General features: G+C 39.8%; 2 protein-coding genes across 3 annotated transcripts in view; one reads left to right on the forward strand and one right to left on the reverse strand.

The window, feature by feature from the left end:
* Window positions 1–2602: 2602 nt before the first annotated feature.
* Window positions 2603–17211, reverse strand: LOC114570646 (zinc finger and BTB domain-containing protein 26-like). 2 transcript variants are annotated; one of them, XM_028601047.1, is made up of 3 exons: window positions 17032–17211; window positions 3954–4271; window positions 2603–3725 (listed from the first exon to the last, which is right to left on the reverse strand). In XM_028601047.1, exons 2-3 carry the CDS (start codon window positions 4263–4265, stop codon window positions 2847–2849), a joined length of 1191 nt encoding a protein of 396 aa, XP_028456848.1. In that variant the 5' UTR covers window positions 4266–4271; window positions 17032–17211; the 3' UTR covers window positions 2603–2846. The 2 variants fall into 2 exon arrangements, with proteins under 2 accessions (XP_028456848.1, XP_028456847.1); XM_028601046.1 differs by lacking the exon at window positions 17032–17211 and adding an exon at window positions 4582–4671.
* Window positions 5278–18487, forward strand: part of jak2a (Janus kinase 2a) — a 32822-nt gene continuing 19612 nt past the window's right edge. Inside the window, exons 1-2 of the mRNA XM_028601043.1 lie at window positions 5278–5763; window positions 17067–17352. Of these exons, the coding sequence (XP_028456844.1) occupies window positions 17088–17352 (265 nt within the window). The 5' untranslated portion in view covers window positions 5278–5763; window positions 17067–17087. The remainder of the gene's footprint in view (window positions 5764–17066; window positions 17353–18487) is intronic.

Raw genomic sequence — 18487 nt, forward strand, 5'->3', positions numbered from 1 at the left:
GTTCCCGCTCGCTTTGTTGCTGCACTGCGTTTAGAGAAGTGGAGTAGCGGAAGAAAAAACATGCCTGAACTCTGTTTGCCTTCCCCATTATGCATGGCCTAATGTTTACTCTCCCAAAACCTAACCATGTACGTGTGTTTAATTAACTCTTTGCAAAGGCTTAAATAAACAAAAATTAACAACAATTATAGTTGTTGTTGTTGTTGTTGTTGTTGTTGTTGTTGTTGTTATGCTGCTACAGCATTTGATAGTGGCCTAACTAAAGTCAGTCTTATGTGAATATATTCAAATATAATATATGTATTTTATGTAAAATATAGTTATTTTATATTGAGATAGCCTTTTTATAGGCTACGATACTGGTGTATACACTGCATTGTGTTAATAAATGTACCACTGAGGTTAATCCTATTAGTTGGATAGCCTCAGCCTGTACATTATAATGGACTTAGTCTGGTATCTCAATAGGATTTAACAGGCTCTTTGGCCATGTATGCTTCACCTCCAGTGTTTATAATTATGTCATAATAACTCCTCACTGACCTGCTGTTTACCACAGGAGAGGTGAGCCTACTCATTATGAGGACATCATGTGATTACCAATTAACCATATGAAACATATCGGAGAGCTAACTATGTAAACACTTTTTACAAGCATCAGGCTGTTGGCATGAAAAAGTTACTTTAGTTAGTGAAAATAAGAACATGCGCTTGTCTCCGTGGTAACAAGTGGTGCATTTGGCACTGCAAGGAACTCAAACTCAGTTACATAATGAGTCTGGATAATATTAATGTAAGTAAAACAGTGATTGAACTGTCCGATCCGGTTTTATTTGAGTGCTTCATTTATACGTGACTCACTGTCTGGACTGAGCTGTTCGCATTGTCAGAGAGGTGTCCCTAATAAAGTGAACAGTCAGTGTTGCAAAGAATGGGATCAGGAGGTCAGCACACTTTAATATCAATCTGCACCTTACACCTCACCTTTAATTAGGATAATAACACAACCAACAGTACCACAGTGTTGAGAGTCTTGGCCATTATTACATCAATTTACTCCATTTAACAAAAAAAGTGGAACAGTTAGGTCTACTGTATCCTCCCTAATCTCTAATCTCATCAAAATCACAAATCACACACCAAGACCTGGCAGCACATCACCCCAACCCTCATCCACCTTCATTGGCTCCCAATGAAGTCCTGCATCAAATATAAAAATCCTCCTTCTCACCTACAAATCCCTCCATGCCTTGGCCCCACTGTACCTCTCCAACCTCCTCCATCCATACACCCCACCCCGAAACCTGCGGTCCTCAGACACTGGCCTGCTCTCCATTCCCCACACCAGACTCTGTACCTTCTGAGACAGAGCCTTTAGTGTTGCAGCCCCATCCCTCTGGAACACCCTCCCTGCAGATATTCAAAATGCTACATCCCTGAAACACCACCTGTTCACCACAGCCTACAACCTCCTTTAACTGTAATTCTGTAAAGTGTCCTTGGGTTTCATGAAAGGTGCTATATAAATAAAAGTTATTATTATTATATATTATTACTTTTTTATTATTAATCTATGTGACATGACCCAGCCCCTTTACCAGAGCAACGCAGTTTACCATCCATCTCCATCTAGCGATCAAAGAGACAGTGTGTGTGTGTGAGTGAAAAGAGAGAGAGAGAGAGAGAGAGAGAGAGAGAGAGAGAGTGAGAGAGTGTGTGTGTCCATGCATGCGTGCGAGTGTGCATGCGTGCGTGCGTGCGTGCGTGAGCAACTGTGTGTGCATGGACCATGTGAAATTAAGTATTCTGTCTAGCAGATTCCTTCAACATTTAATCACATTTGATATATATTTTGGTATATATTCTTGGATGCCCTGAGTAGGGCAACAACTACTGGTCCATTCACTAAGATGAGTGACAGTTACATTTCTGGGCAGAAGGAAAAAGAGAGAGATGCAAAGGGAAAGAATGGAGCGAGAGAGCGTGGAAACTCTCTCAGCCATGTAGGAGAACGCACTCACTTATAACGTAATGCTCAGCGAGCTGCACAACATTTTAGAAGGGTCAAATGGTGAAGCAATGACTGTCTGTGACCCCGGCCTCTATTTATAACAGGCAGTATGCAGTATAAAGTCCATTCAAAAAATCTGCAAACCAGCCAAGAAATAGTATTTTAAAACTACGAAGGCATATTATTTCTTTTCTCCAGAATTTGTTGCAGTGATTACAGCAGTGTTCACTTGTTCACTATTATTAAATGTTTAGTATTATAACATTCTTTCTCTTATAACTTACATAGTTATCAATGGCTTATCTTCTTGGTGAAGCAGAATAATCTTTGGTTGTAGAGGGAACAGAGACAAACTTGGCTGTGCACACTATACAATGCAAGAGCCCTCTCAAAGGTGTTGGAAACAATGCCTAACTCCAACCTATATGAGATTGCATTCACTACAATACATGCCATTGCAGATGATATAGCATAATGAAATGTGTACATTGCATGCTACAGGTCTTAACTCAATGTATTGTACCGACAGAGATAAACGCTGCAGAAGGCACAGAAGGACCCTTACTACTTTAGCCAGATGTTACAGTGCAGATGCATTAACTCAACGATTCTCCCTCAGTGCGATGGGAGACACTGGTGTTGTGGAAAGTGAGATCATTTCCACTTTGAGATTTTGCTGACTTAAAATAAATCTTTTAAATACAAAAAATAAATGTTTTAATTGAAATACCTTATCTTTATTAAACTCTAAGTCAAGGTCAACTGTAGCTTAATGTCCTTCCTGCTACCATATTTGACATATTCTCAAAGTAATATAGAAACTGCTTATTTATCATCAGTGTACAGCCTCCTCAAACATATTTTGCAGGCTACTCTTACCATGAATATCCTTCAGGTGGCGCCTAAGACTTGGCTTGTGTGCAAAGTGCACAGCACAATATTTACATTCATGGGGCTTATCCCCTGTGTGTAGATTGAGGTGGTCTTGCAGCGTGGCCTTCTGGGAAAATGTCTTGTGGCACAGCGGGCATCGAAAAGGCTTGACGTCAGTGTGGAGGCGTATGTGGCGGGTCAGGTTACTCCTCTGGGAAAAGCCTTTCTCGCAGACCAAACACAAGTACTCTCTGTGCTTCTTCAGGTGACCCACATAGCTCTCCAGGTGCTGGAAGACTCTGTCACACCTCCTGCAAAGGTACGGCCTCTGGACCAATATGATGTCTGAATCTTCTGTCAGCTCATCTCTAGAACAATGACTCTTTGGTAGATGTGCTCCAGAGAGGCGAAACAGATTGGAGTCCATCAGCTCTCCACATTCATGCAGTGGAGCTTCCAGCAATAACACTTCTTCCTCTTCTCTTTGCTCCTCCTCTGCTTCTTCATCTTGGTTCTGGGAACTTGATAGGATGGCTTGTTTGAGTCCTTGGCTGAACCTTGACTTGGACTGAATCTCAACCGCCCCTCCTTCCTTGAAACTTGCTTCCTGGATGCTGTTGCTGGGCTGGGCTACATCCCTTTCCTCCTGATTTTTGAAGCTGGTATTTGGCCAATCATTGTCAGGCTGCTGGATTTCCTTCTCTGAATGTCTCTCCAGTTTCAAGGAAGCCAGTGTGGGACTGAGATACTGGGAGACAGCCTGGGCACACTTCTCCACCACCTGACTCATCTGGAGGGCACTGGCAGCAGTCAGGTAGCTCACCACTTCTCTCAGAGGGACCTACAGTAATAGATATACAAGGGACCCCAATAAATTGATAATAAAAAAGGAAAAAACAACTAACAGTACAAGATTCACTTGTGCATTTTAAACACACACACACACACCTACTCTGTTGTTGTAACAATATTTGTGTTCTTTATTTCTAGATTTGGTAGTATAGTTATATTCTGGATATTCTGCTCTGTTTTTACAGTAAGGAGTTTAGAGAAGCAGTAGATATTGCACCTCTAAGAGCCCGGTGTAGCAGGACAGGAGAAGTCTCTTGCCAACCTCAACACTGGAAACTATACCCAAGCTGAGCTCAGCCCGGCCTTCGTGGAGCAGGAATTGGTCACGTAGGAAGTCTGAGGACGCTGCGAGCACTGCTCTGTGACCGTGGAAGAGGAGAGGCTGCTGGACAGTGGCGCTTTGCGGACCCCCAAGGAGGAGAGTGATATCACAGAAGCGCTGCTCCTCTCTTAGAGTATTGATTTTGCTCAGGATGGAGTCACCGTGGGTGGGGAAACAAAACTGTAGGGTGTCAGAAGAACTTGACATGCTGGTCTGTGGATTTAAAAGAATATTTGGTTCACAGTTTTTTAGAGGTTGAATAGAGAAAAGCTTTGCGCTGCATCATTAAACTGTCTTTTCAAATAGGTCCAGTGTACATTTTCGAAATTTAAGTGTGATTAAAGTTTTGGCACTCCTGGTGCAACTATATACTGTTTAAAGCCCACTGATTTAGAAAATCACAATTGCCACAATCTAGCATGAGTTGTACTTCTGGTCTGCAATTAAGCAAAACCTATGCACCACAGTCAGTCAAATAGCAGCTAGAGAGACCAGACGCACTGACGTGATGATGCAGCCTCACCTTTTACTGCAGACTCATCCGTGATGATGGATCCAGCGGTTTGAAAACCACAATTAACTCAGAGAGAACAGTGAGTCTCTATTCGCCTGTTGTCTGACAGTTACAACAATTACTGACAGAAAAAAAAACGTTAATGGGCTACACATGCAGAAGAATGAGATGGATCTTGCGGTGAAGCAACGGTCATCCCGACTTCCTCCGGCTTTCTGCTGAGGATCTTACATTTAGACAGAATAGTGTGTGTGTGTGTGTGTGTGCGTGTGTGTGTGTGTGTGTTGCCCAGGAAATCGTGAACTAATTAACGCCTTCAGTGCCTCTATTTCACCAGGGTTTCTACACAGACACCGATGGCCCTGATATCATATTGTGTGTAAACCTATAGCATAAATGGAGATAATGAAATTCAGTAGCCGAATAAACGCATGGTGATGATAATGCTAAAAAAAAAAAAAAATGCTAAAAAAAATAGTCTAACAAATGTAGTGGAGTAGCCTAGAACTAAGTAGCACATGGAAGTAATCAAGTAAAGTAGCCTTAAAATTGTACTCAGCCTACAGTATGAGAGTAAATGTACCTAGTTACAATTTAGATTCCAAAACTTGCTTTGACTTTTGACTTCTTCAGCTCTGAGATTAACTAAAGGGAATTCTAGTATTAAAAAAAAGTGCTTCCGTGTCAAATACGGAAAAACCAAAACCCGAGTCACCCAGCGGGTTAGAAAGCAGGCTAAACCGTTTGGTTTGGAGGCGCTCCGCCCTCACCATCATCATCTAACAGTGTAGACTACTATCATCATCGACTCATATGCGGAGAGTGAGTCAGGCTAGTAGTAGCTTGACAGTAGCCTTTTCCACCTAAACCCAAGCGTCATGTCGGGCAAATAATAATGAGCTCGTTGAGAGGTTACCAAGTGACTCGGTGCGAAGCGAACATGAGAACAGTTTAGGACAAGATGTGAAGACCAACGGGATGGCAGTTAACGGGGCAAAAAATGAAGCAACGGTACTTTGGTTGACAACTTACGTAAACCGTTTGGTCTGTGGCTTGCTTAGCTAGCTAACGCCGCGAGCCCACCCCGGTTGACTCTGTGTAACGTTAGGACTTCGAAGACAGACAGAGCTGTGTTGATTTTTTTTGAAAACTCAAGCAACCTCAGAAGCACACCAGAAGACAACACACAGAGTAAGTTGTAAAGTAATGTAATAGTATTCTAATACAACATCCCTGTAATAAATCCTGCTTTTGTTTTAATAATAATTATTTTAGAGGGTTTGATGGATTTTTGAGGCTCCCACCGTACAGTAGCCTACTAATCCGGAGTGTTAAATTGAGTGTAGGCTATATGCCTACCATTTTAAGGGACTACTGGGCTGGGAGCAGATACAGTAACTCAACATTTATCACTGCAAGGCTAGCTATACTTAGTATTTATTTAGGGTTAGACATGCTGTAAATAGTGTACTGTTGTGTAAATTTTTTTTATGTTTCAAAAAGCAGGTAGCCTACATATGTTCCTGCTTTTTACATGATGTGAACTGTTAGTAGGCAGTGTTGATTCATTAAGCTACTTGTCAAAGCACAGCTGATTTAGCATTTTTGTTTAGGTCTTTACTGGAAGAACATCAGTGACAGACATAGCTAGTCAGTATGGGGAAAGTACAGTATAGTTGCTAGTTTAATTCAGGTCACATACAAAGAACTGCACTGCTGCTGTAATGGGAAAAAGTTGAGTTTTTGAGTTTAAAATGGAACAGCAGCAGCAAAAGCTGCACATTGTTCCATGTCACATTTTACACCAACATAATAATCAATGCAATCTTAGGGGTACCGGAACTTAGAGTGACTTGCACTTACATCTGAACCCAAAAGAATGAAAACACTCCACACTGTGGTGTGTTTTAGGGTGAATGTGAAGTGAAATGTGAAGTAGCCCTGTGTTTCCCAGAGTCTTCATTCAGATTCATTTAGTTTTTGAAACAATGTTGGCTAGGACATCTGCATTACTTTTGCAGTCTATTGTGTTTTTTTGAACTAGGAGGTATTTTTCAAAGGATCCCTTTTACCAAAATCTTTTCCATAATGCAGTCTTTTGAATATATTTTAGTAAGTAAGTAGTAAGTAAGTAAGTAAAATTTATTTGTATAGCACCTTTCACAGATAAAAATCACAAAGTGCTTCACAATGAAATGCAATTCAACACAAGAAGTCACAATATGAGCACATTGAAATACAAATAGAAAATGTAACAAACAACCATAAAAAAAACCCATAGACTAAGTAAAAGCTTGCTTGAACAGCAGAGTCTTCAGCTGCTTATTTTAAACACAGTGCCTCTGTCCTTTTAACATAGCAAGAGCCAGCACAAAAAACATTTGCACAAACACACATACATTACTGTGCTGCAGGGAAAGAAAAGTCCGGTGTTTTCCCCATCTGACAAATTATTTTTTATAAGAGATGATAGAATGGTGTGGTGCCCTCAGTAAACTGTTATTACATTAGCTTGGATATCAGTGCCCATTTAATTTGTATTGCACCTTTCATTATGCAAACCCAAAGTGCTTTACATTAAAACAGCATAAAACAAAGCATAAATACAAATAAGAATATAATAAAAGCATCAACATAACAAGGAAATCAACAAAAACAAACAAGTTTTGTAAACATGTTTGGGGAAGTGTAAACCCACTGAAACAACTACTGTGTTGCATCTGTAAGTGCGTGATAGGGCGGCAGCTATCGATTATTTTAGTAATCAAGTATTCTACAGATTATTCCATCGATTAATCGAGTAAAAAGGGATAAGAAATACTTTTGTTTTATTGAAGAGCAATATATACAATAGTTTTTTGGAAAAAGCAACATTTTTATTGCCTACATTGCTTACAATATCATCTCTCAAAAAACTTAACATATTAAGTGCATTTAAGTGCCATATTACATTGTTTTTAAAGAAAACATTTTCTGAAATGCAATAACAACCTCAAACTAAAGCATACATTAAACATACATAAACATTATCTTAAGTTGTGCAACTTAGCTTTCAGAACTACAAGTTTCCACCACTGATCTGCATATAGGCCTATAAGTATATAAGTTATACTCAACCTATTTTCATTTATATATTTGATTACAATGCTACACAGCTATAGCTGTTACACTTATGCTAGTAGATCGTTGATCAGCTGTTTCTCCGTTAAGAGAGAGAGAGTGAGAGAAAATGGTGCGCAACAATCAGCTGTTTTTCCGGCTAAAAAACACTACGTATTTTCTTGTCTTTGTTTTTGGTAGTTGTTGTGTTTGGTGAAGTTTCATCATCCATACGACTCTGTGATTTATTTTTGTCGGGTCCGCTTTGTGGAGTGGATGATTAAGTTAGACTCAATGTTTTCTGTTGAGATGCTGAAGCATTGACGTCGTGCTATTATTGTGGTAAGCTAGTTTGATTTTGCAGTAGACAGACGTCAGAGTTTTCATTTTAATTACGTTTGAACTGATTCCAAACTTTGGACACTTTCTGTCGTTTTCTCCAGCCTGTCTCTTCTCTTTGCCCCTTCATTTTGTAATCTGCGGCGTCAGTCTTCATGGCATGTGTCGCTAGCAGCATCAGGCCGGTGTGCGACAGTAATAATGATCTGTGCGGAAAACCCCGTGAGCGATACAGCGTTGGTAACATTGATTAAACGAAGCTTCGAGGCAAATCATTTTCAGGATTTTTAGTAATCAAATTATTCGAGTTACTCGAGGAATCGTTTCAGCCCTAGTGGGTGTGAGCAGTAAGAAGGACATATACAGTACAAGGACAATATGAACTTTAGGGCTGCAACTAATGATTATTTTGGCAGTCAACTAATCTGTTGATTTTTTTTCAATTAGTCGATAGTCAACGATTATTTTTGTCACGCCCTCAATCTCTGCTTCCTTTGGGGCGGGCCTCTTGGTTACAATCAAAATAAATTAATTAAATAATACACTGTGCAAATGTAAATGTAGCGCTCTAGAAACTATGGTCCTGCGACAAGACCTTGGAATAGAACATCATTGGTCATTATATGACAACTTGTAAAACAACGTAGCTAATATTGAATAAATGTAACAAAGTATTATTATTATTATTATTATTATTATTGTCAATTATAACAGTAACGCCTCAGCCCCATAGAGGGCTAAAGTTAGGCTAATACTAACTCCTTATCCGCTATCATTTTCCTCGCCAATATATGGTCTTTAGCAAACAAAATGAATGATCCTCGGCTGCAGATCACCACTCGTAAATGTATTATGAACTGCAACATCATAATTTTCATGGAAACATGGTAACAACAGCGCACTGCAACAGTATCTGCGAATGATAAGTGTGATGCTACGAAAGCGAGACACACACGTGTAGGTGAAGTTACCTACCCACGCAGTAACTAATCACTCACGGACCCTCTCCCTCTCACACACATTGGCCAACTCTGGCAGACTCGCTCTCTGCTCCTTTTCAAATAAAATAAAAAAGTCATACAATTTGCAGGTTGCACAAGTGCGAGTAGTTTAAAAAAAAATACTCGCACCATCTCAAAAAATACTCGCACCGTCTCAAATGGCGTTTTTCCATTACATGGTACCTGCTCGACTCGCCTCGACTCTACTTGCCTTTTTTGGTTTTCCATTATGAAAAAAGTCCCTGGTACCTGCTAACAGGTACATTTTTTAGTATCACCTCCGTCGAGGTTCCTCGAGCTGAGGCAATACCAAAAGGTGACGTGAAAACCTGCAGACTACTGATTGGTCAGAGAGAATAGTCACTAATCACTGCGTCATCATTGCTAGCGACCAAGGGGGTAAGCTTCGCTTCAGAACTCAAACCTCCTATGGCGCCATTTTGTTGCTAGCTGGCCATCACCTCCCGTTAGCATTCCACTGACTAGCATTCATTTTGGCGCCACTTGACAGCAAATAACTTTACATCTGAAGCGTTTAAAGACTCTATTTGTCCATTGTTGAGTTCTAAAGAAACACGACAATGTATAAAAGGCTCCATTACCTTGTACCTCACGTTATGGCTCCGTAGCAAACGTTTTTGTAAAAATAGGCTAACGATTGTGTCACATAGTAGAGGAATTACCGTATAGTACAGGATAAGCTTGCAGGCAGTTTTGACTTACATGAGCTGTTTAGGATTAATTACTAATGTTAACTAGCATTTTAGTTAGCAATAATTAGCCTGTGCCTATGTTATCTCCTTACACCTACACTCTCCTTCTCTGTAAGATTGGGAATGTTTGAGATTTCTCTTGGCACAGCTACCAGAAGACTTACAACTTTCAGACACGTTGCTAACGTCACATTTACGCTGTCTCTCTCAGTTGGAGGTTGTGCAGTAAAGCTGGCCATCACCGGAAAAGTGCTTCTAATATCCTTCACTGGTCTCCGTCCAGAGCAATAGGGTCTGTTGGTCCGTACTGTCTATGCTAGCGACAGACAGGGGTGTCCTGAACAAACCTGCCATTTTTAAATAGTTTTTTTGCTGCCTCCAGCTTCTTTTGAAACAACATTTTTCTTCTGACTGGCAACAGCCACATGCCGAGAGTCAAAAACAACACACCTTCGACGTTCTGTGTGTGTGTCTGTGTGTGTGTGTGTTGCGTTAGGTCACGGCAGTTTCCTGCGGTGTCGCTATGACGACCAGCCACACTTGCCTCAGGCATGAGGTGGTACTAAATCTGCAATGGAAAATGGAGGACGGGGTACCGCGGTCGAGCCGAGTAGAGTCAAGCAGGTACCATGTAATGGAAAAACAGCATTTGGTCGCAGACTGGAGCCCTGCTCCATAACAAATCTGGAATGACAAGTTGACCATGAAATTATGTGTCGACAAATTTTCATAATCAACGTCGTTGAGTATGTCCTAATGAACTTTAGTCTCTCTTATTGTACTGTTTGCTCAGTGAAGATTATATCCCACAGTGAAACAAATGTTTTGGAAAACCTTTCTTGCCTTCTTGCCCTCTTCTTTTTTTTTAACATGTGAGAATGATATTAAGGGAGGCTTGTATCTTGTCAAAAAAACAAAAGGAGATCACAAGGGATAGCACAGTTTACTACAATAGATGGACGTCTGGTTACTTGTCAAAGCATGACTTGGAATGACAGACTAAAGTCATTGAGTTGTGCAAAAGTTTCTAGAACTTACACAATTAGTAACATGATTGGTTGTGTTACACAATGCAAATAACACCACCTGTCATCTAATGTCCCTAATCAGTCTATCATCAATGAGTCAAAAGTATCACCATCATCATTTTTTGTTTGTCACTGAAATAGCAGTCATTACACTTCCATGGAAAGGGCATATCTAACTATCTAACACTATATTGAGTGATGTGGGAGCCAGAGACAGATGAGCTCAGGACACTCACACAAGCACTATTTGTTTTAGGTAAGATTTATATATTTAGCAGCCTATATGAATTTCTTTTCTTCAAAGAAGCGGTCTCCTCTCTTCGCGTCTCTAACGTAACCTGTCTCGCTCAAGTGAGGGAGAGGTACCGTAGCGTGTGGTAAATGTCGCGGTCGATTTTGTGACAAGACCATATACTACAGCACTGCCGAGATCTATCAACGCAGCTCCGCCGACCGGAAGTACAGGCAAGCGGGGTTAAGACCATAAACAAAGAGAGGAGGGCTAAAGTTAGGCTAATGCTAACTCCTTATCGGCTATCACTTTGCAGCATTTTCTTCGCCAACGTACAGTCTTTAGCAAACAAAATGAATGATCCTCGGCTGCAGATCACCACTCGTAAATGTATTATGGACTGCAACATCATGATTTTCACGGAAACATGGTAACAACAGCGCAGTGCAACAGCATCTGCGAATGATGAGTGTGATGCTACGAAAGCGAGACACACGAACGTAGATGAAGTTACCTACCCACGCAGCAGGGCCGTGCAGAGACCTCTGAAGGGGCAGGTGCTCAAAGTTAAAAAGGGGCATATGGTACCCAATTTTAAAACACCACTAGAGCTGTGTATTGGCAAGAATCTGGCAATACGATACGTATCACGATACATGCGTCACGATTCAATATATTGCAATATATTTCGATACTGTGCATAAGGCGATATATTGGGATTTTTTTAAGTATAATTTTAGAAAAACTAATATAAAAAAAAAGACATGTTGTTCATAAAAGTCAAAGAAGTTTACTTTAGGTAAACCATATAGTACACAGAAAATCTAACTGCCAGTTTGGGATTGCGGTTCACAGGTTCTTAGTGAGTTTATATGCTAAAGTAGGCCAAAGTTCAGCCATAGCTACATTGTTAGCTTCTAGCATAAAGTCAGGCACTGCTAGGCACAGTTAGGCAAGGAAGGACACTAGTGGTGTCTCTCAGCATAGCCACCTAGCGTTAGGGGGTTTAAACACAACATAAACGTGAACATGAATATTTTTGAACGTTTAAAAAAAAATTAGCCTTTTTGAAAATCAATACAGTACTGCAAAATAAAATATTGCAGTACTCAAGTTTATCAATTTTTTTCTTACACCCCTAAACACCACAGCGTTAGGGCTGTGTATAGCCACAGTATAGGTGATGATACAGATGTTACTGTTTAATATATTATGATGTATCACAAAACTGTAAGCAAGGAGATAAAGGAGAAGCATGTCATAGTATAAAGAACACAACACAATGTGCATAAAAAGAGTTAAAGTTTTATTTTTTTAAACAATCATAACAGCGAGATATACAATCTGTGGGATTACTAAGTTATGAAGGAGAGAGAGTCAAAGCTTGCTGACACTGCTAAGAAGTGGCTCACTGTGGCTGACCTATTCTAATGTTCAGCTTACTGGTTACAGCAAAGGCAGAGGGAGATGCTTCCAAGAGCTGCAACTAAACTAAACAAGGCACCAGATTCAGAAAACAAGTGTGGGAAAATAAACTGAAGAGGGGACATTAGTAGGGGGAGGGATAGGGATGAATAGTGATGGCTGTGGTATAGGGCTGTAGCGATACACTAATCTCACGATACGATACACGATATTCAGCTCACGATACGATATATATCACGATATTCAGCCAACTATACGATTCGATACGATTCGATATAATTCGATACACTTACATTATTTTCTGAAAGATTTAAAGGGGACCGAGTGATTTTGGTGACATCTTGTGAGTGTTCCATTTACTTGGATTTAATTAATTGAACTGAAAACATCAATTACACAATATGTCTCTGACTGGACAGAGAGTCTACAGCAGGGATCATCAACTACATTTTTTTCTGAATTTTTCTAAGCACTCTGGCGGCCGGACTTTCAAATAAAATAAAATAAAATGAATTTATACCTAATACGCCTATTCTTTTTCACTTTCTTACTGAATTAATGCTATTTTTTTTTTTTTTACATCAGTGTGAGCAAATTCCTAAAAAACATGGAAACTCCCTAATGATAACTGGCTCTTTAACTAGAAAAAGATCTCAGACTAGGAGGCAGTTCACTGAGGAGTGATGGTTAAAGTCTGTGATTATGGAAAAATTATTGTAGTATGCAGCATCCTGATTGGTGGAAAAGCTTGCAGAAAGAAAGGCTGTTGTCAGGTAAACATGTCACTGTCAAAGAGGCTGAAGCAAAAAGTTGAAGTGGAAAAGCCAAAAGCCCAGCTTTAATGATGAATGGACTGATAAGCAGGCTATGCACTCGTCATGTATGCCTCATTTGCAATAAAACGATGTTGTTGCAAAATAATACAACCAGCATCATCATCATCACTGAACATAACGATCGCGTCATTCACGTGCATATTAAGTAGCTCCAGATTGTCCGCTCTAGCGGAGGGTTTGGTTTGTTCAGCCGGCAGTGAGGTTTACAAGAATTTGTCAACATTTCCAGATTCACGGCAACCTAAGATAAACAGTTAGACTAAAAACCGACAGCTTTTGTTTTAGCTTGTTTATAAAAATTCGCTATTTGCAGAGTAGAGCTGTGTTTGCGTAAAACAGCGCGGTGGACTGAGCAGATTGAAATATCGCTTTCTACATGTTTATGCCGGTCTACACAGGTGAGTGCATTGATAAGTATTGACTTTCTACTCACGACGGTTTAATTGTAGCCTATTTACAGAAAAGAGACAGCGTGAGTTCATCTGCCCCAGCGGCCGTTGGTAACTCTGTATCGTTCCCAGTCAGGGACATCTCGGCTCAGCGGTGTGAGTGGAGCTCGGTCACCGCTGTAGAGAATCCCGGCATGTGAATAGAGATGTAAATACAGGGGGCTGGGTCTTTGCTCTAAATGCTTGAAATGATAAATAACAGAACACATCTCTCTTTCCGTTAAGGGGTCCTTACGTTGAAGACCCCTGTCTTAATGTCTATGGAAACAGCTAGCTAGCTGATTATGATCCTTACCTAGCTACTGAATGTATGTGTGAGTGCCAACAAAGATGATACAGAAGTAAGAGGTTGCACTCTGTAGCTAAAACAGAGAGCTGACAGGGTGAAAAGAGGATCTGCAGCAATGTGCAGTACAACAAAAATATGGTGTTTTTTGAAAATTAAACCATGTAACCTATTCTGGTACAAACTCAAAATGTGGTAAAAACAGGCAGTTGTGCCTACATAATGTACCAGGATGCATGGCACACAAGTGGCGACTTTGCTTAGCTCTGTTTTGCTTTTTAGTTAACTAAATAAACTCAATAAAATGTTATGGAAGGAATTATTCTTACATCTAAACAGAAAAATACAACGTACACCTTTTTGAATTCAATTTGTTTGTCTCACAAACTAAAACAAGATTAATCACCTTGTTAACTCATCATAAAACACACTTCATTCAAACGGGAACTCACCAAATCTGTCTTTCCACTGTTTTAACATTCAGCAACTCTGTTTTTTGTTGAAACAATGTATCCATTAAATCTGGTTTGATCTTTCAATCTGTTTTCCGAAATGGCATATTTATTAAATAATCTTAATATTAAAAATCCAAATAGGAAATGGTATGTTAACCCCTTCACAGATGTCCTCTAAAAAACTACTACAAGTCAGAGGTTTTTCATCAATGAGTTGAAATTGAAGTTAGTGCTTAGTTGTACCTTGTGCAGTAGAAAACACATGAAAAATATTGATTATTGACATTTATCTCTTCACAAGCTGACAGGAACTATGCTTCATTCACCTGTGCTTTCAGAGAACACCAGATAAGGCAAGATGGTAAAGAAAGGTTTAAGAAGGTGAAGAGAACCCTTGGGTTGCAGTTAAGGACCTGTCTAAATATCTCAAAGTCACTAAGGTTGTGATGTATGTCTCAGCAACAAGAGTAATATAAGGCAACGTTGCTGCTCATGGAAGAGCACCATTGTTGCCCCTATGAAATGTATAGCCTTGGCTTCCATCGGCTGGAAATTGCAACCAACAATGTAGTTTCAAATTGATTTAGAAGGTCATTGTTTTTTTGGTACTTGATCCAAACTTTAAAGGAAGTCCAGCAGTTAGTTGCTAAGGGAAAAATATCCAAAAGCCTGTCACACATTGTGGAATTTGTTTTTTATGTCTGAAGGTGTTAACAAATTTATCACAAAAAATATATCTATCCAAAAGCCGATGAAAGAGTTGGCATTAGTGGCCAGCATGGAAGCAGAGCAGCCATTAAGGGCAAAATGTGTCTGAGCTGATAGCTTGGACTTGAACCAGCCCCAAGGCCTAGATAATACGCACAAGGAACTGGTCTAACTCTGCCTGTCTGCTACATGATAAACATTTTGGGTGTGTAAACACACTGACAGAAAGTTAAAGAGCAGTGTTTTCTTGTATTCTTAAATGTATGCTGACCTCCCTCATGTATTTCAAAGGTCTCCAACTAGCTTGTGTAGAATCAATAATGTTCTGCCTCACCTGCTGAGGGCTTGTAAACCACTGCTAAAATGTACATAACATTTGCCATTTGTGATTTATCATTAAATGCAACAGATATAACATTGCAAGACACAAATGCACGAGAAGAATAATATTAATCATTAATTTACAAGTAAAATTAAGTTAGTTAGCCATCATCAAGTTAGAGCAGTACTATCTGTTTGGTGTTGTGGTATTTGATGCAAAGCCCTTGTTTTACTATTATTTGACTGGCTCAGGGTCAGACAGAGCGTACAGCTGCCGGTACGAGCCAGTCTGGGAGACTGAGGTTGCGTACGGTATATTTTGTAGTGATAATAATATAGCCATAGCCAGACTAATTCGCAAATGCGTATTAGTCTGGACCCTTTCAGTTAATTTCAATTAAAAGACCAGGAATAAATGTGCTGTTCTTTCCAAGCTTTACACTTGATCTTCTCCATGTTTAAATATAAGGTACTTTATTCTGTTTTAATTGGGACCTCTGCAAGCAATGCTTCCTCAGCCAAGATCCACACTACAATGCTGACTAAAAATGCCCTTACCTCCACTTGGGAGCATAGGCAATGTCTTCTCCCCATCTTAAATAACTAATTTATAGCAAAGTCTTTTCAGTGTATCCCAGCTGTGGCTTAACATCTTTATTTCAGCATCTACTTCCAGGCTGCATTCTTCGGAAGACATCTTTTTTTATTTTCCTTTGGGGGGCATTTGAGTTTGCCTTTTTGTCACCATATTTTCCCTCTCGCTGCATTGTTTTAAAAATTTCACTTAATTATTTATTATTAGTTATTGGTTTAAGGAAACCTTATTTTAGTATTGAGAGAAAACACAAGAAGACAGATACTCCAAAAGTGATAGAGTAAAATGTTAGGATTAAGAGACCAAATTGTATCCTTTAATTTGATTATAAAAGGTTTAACCTGGCTCTTTGAATAGCATGAAATTGACTTTCAAACGATTCATTTTACAGTGACTGAGGAGTTTAAAGTATTAATTTTAATCGTATTCTGAACATTAAAGTTAACATCGCAAGTGTGACGTATCAAGATATTTCAGCTACTTGAAAATTGTTCTATCAAACATGAAAAGCAAAAAACTATTTTTGTTTTCAGACCTTCTGATTCAAATAATACGCTTTCTCAGACTCTTTATCAGACAAGAAGAAATCTGACATAGATGAGACAGCGTTTGTCCACTAACTCTACAAGACTACACAGGATACAATTCTCATTTTCTGTGACCGATAATGGCTAAACTTGCTAATGGATTTGTTGATTGACATTCCCATCTGCCTCAGGTGTACTTTGTGTTTGGTGCTAATTAGCAAATGTTAGCAGCATGCAAACTAAACTAGGTTGTTGAACATAGTAAACATTGAATCTGCTAAACATAGGTATATTATCCTTGTCATTAGCATTTAGCTCAAAGCACCGCGGTGGCTAAGAACAACTTCACAGAGCGACTAGTGTGGTCGCAGACTCTTACGTCTTGTTAATGTGTAAGCACCTTCAAATCTCAGAAGCTCATTTGTCTACTAAGTCTCATTCTTACCTGTGTTTCTGTCTTTGTCCTTTGTCCACTGACAGGTGGCTTGTTTCAAGCAGCACATGGCCTGTATTCTGCTGACAGACATGGAGCCACCCATCTCCGGCCCCACAGCACATCTTAATGGCCTCCTCCCTGACCTTGACCCAGCCACTGCACTCGACCCCAAGCAGGACACGGATGGCACCTGCCTCACTGTCCACCTTTACTACCCGGGGAAGGATGGAGGAGGGGCTGGTTCCAAAAACGGTTCAGAAAGTGCGCTCACGTTTCCACCTGGGGAGTACGTAGCAGAGGAACTGTGCATCAGTGCAGCGAAAGCATGTGGTGAGTCACAAGAGGATTTCAGTTCTGATGTCTGCCACACACACACACACACACACAAAGTACAGTTTTGTTTACTCATATTAAGTGTATTTGTTTAGCAAATTTATTTAACATCAGTTTAATACAGGCTTCACATGATGAAAAACAAACAATGTAATGGAAAAAAGAACAATGTAAATATAGTGGTGTGAAAATGTATTATTTTATTCTGTTTAATAGGATGTTGATTAACCATGTATGATTTGAACAATTAAAAAATTGTCCGTGCCATGTTCGTAAAAGTTCACTGGTTAGACGACGACTTTGTTGTTGTTACCACATAGCTGGTTGTTTGTGCAACCTTGTGAAGTTCTGCTTTTGTTTGTGTTGTACACCTTGCTGAGGAACCACTCTAACTTTAAGCGGGTTAGTATAAAACACACTTTTTAAAGTCTCAAGTATTACGCTTCCATACAATTATTTTTCATTATACACAGACATTGGAAATGAAAGGCACATTCCTCAGGCATTTTTGCTCTGCTGAACATGCAGTGACACTATTGTAAAGTATTACATTGAACCATAAATATGTGTAAAAGTAGGCAGCAACAGAAAGGCATCGTTTTTATGCAACAGCTTATAAAAGAAATGTTGCATTAAAGCATTTGTCTGTGTAGATCATAGACTGGACCATAAATGGACATAGTGTAACGCTTGTTTGTAAGTTTCATGCATGCTGCCATGTTTGTCAAGAGGGGATGGGGAAGTGGGGGAGTCTGGGTAGTGCTGAGTTGGGACTCAAGGTACACACACTACATTTCCATTCTATATATATATATATATATATATATATATATATATATATATATATAAATATTAGCAATATAATATAAGAAGGAAATGCATGCTCTGGACTCTGACGCGTGCTGGAAAAATTGTGGCTGATCCCTCCCACCCCGGGCACAAACTCCCCTCTGGCAGGAGGCTGAGGAGGTCCATCAGGACCAAAACCTCACGCCACATGAACAGTTTTTTCCTATCTGCCACTAGCCTTATTAACAAGGCTCAGAAACCACCCTGACTCTCTCCACACTCCACCCCTGGAGCTTCATGCCACTGTACTCTCTCTGCTGTAATGCTCTTTTTATTTCTATCT

The sequence above is a fragment of the Perca flavescens genome, chromosome 16, assembly GCF_004354835.1.
Source record: "Perca flavescens isolate YP-PL-M2 chromosome 16, PFLA_1.0, whole genome shotgun sequence".
Classification (NCBI taxonomy): domain Eukaryota; kingdom Metazoa; phylum Chordata; class Actinopteri; order Perciformes; family Percidae; genus Perca; species Perca flavescens.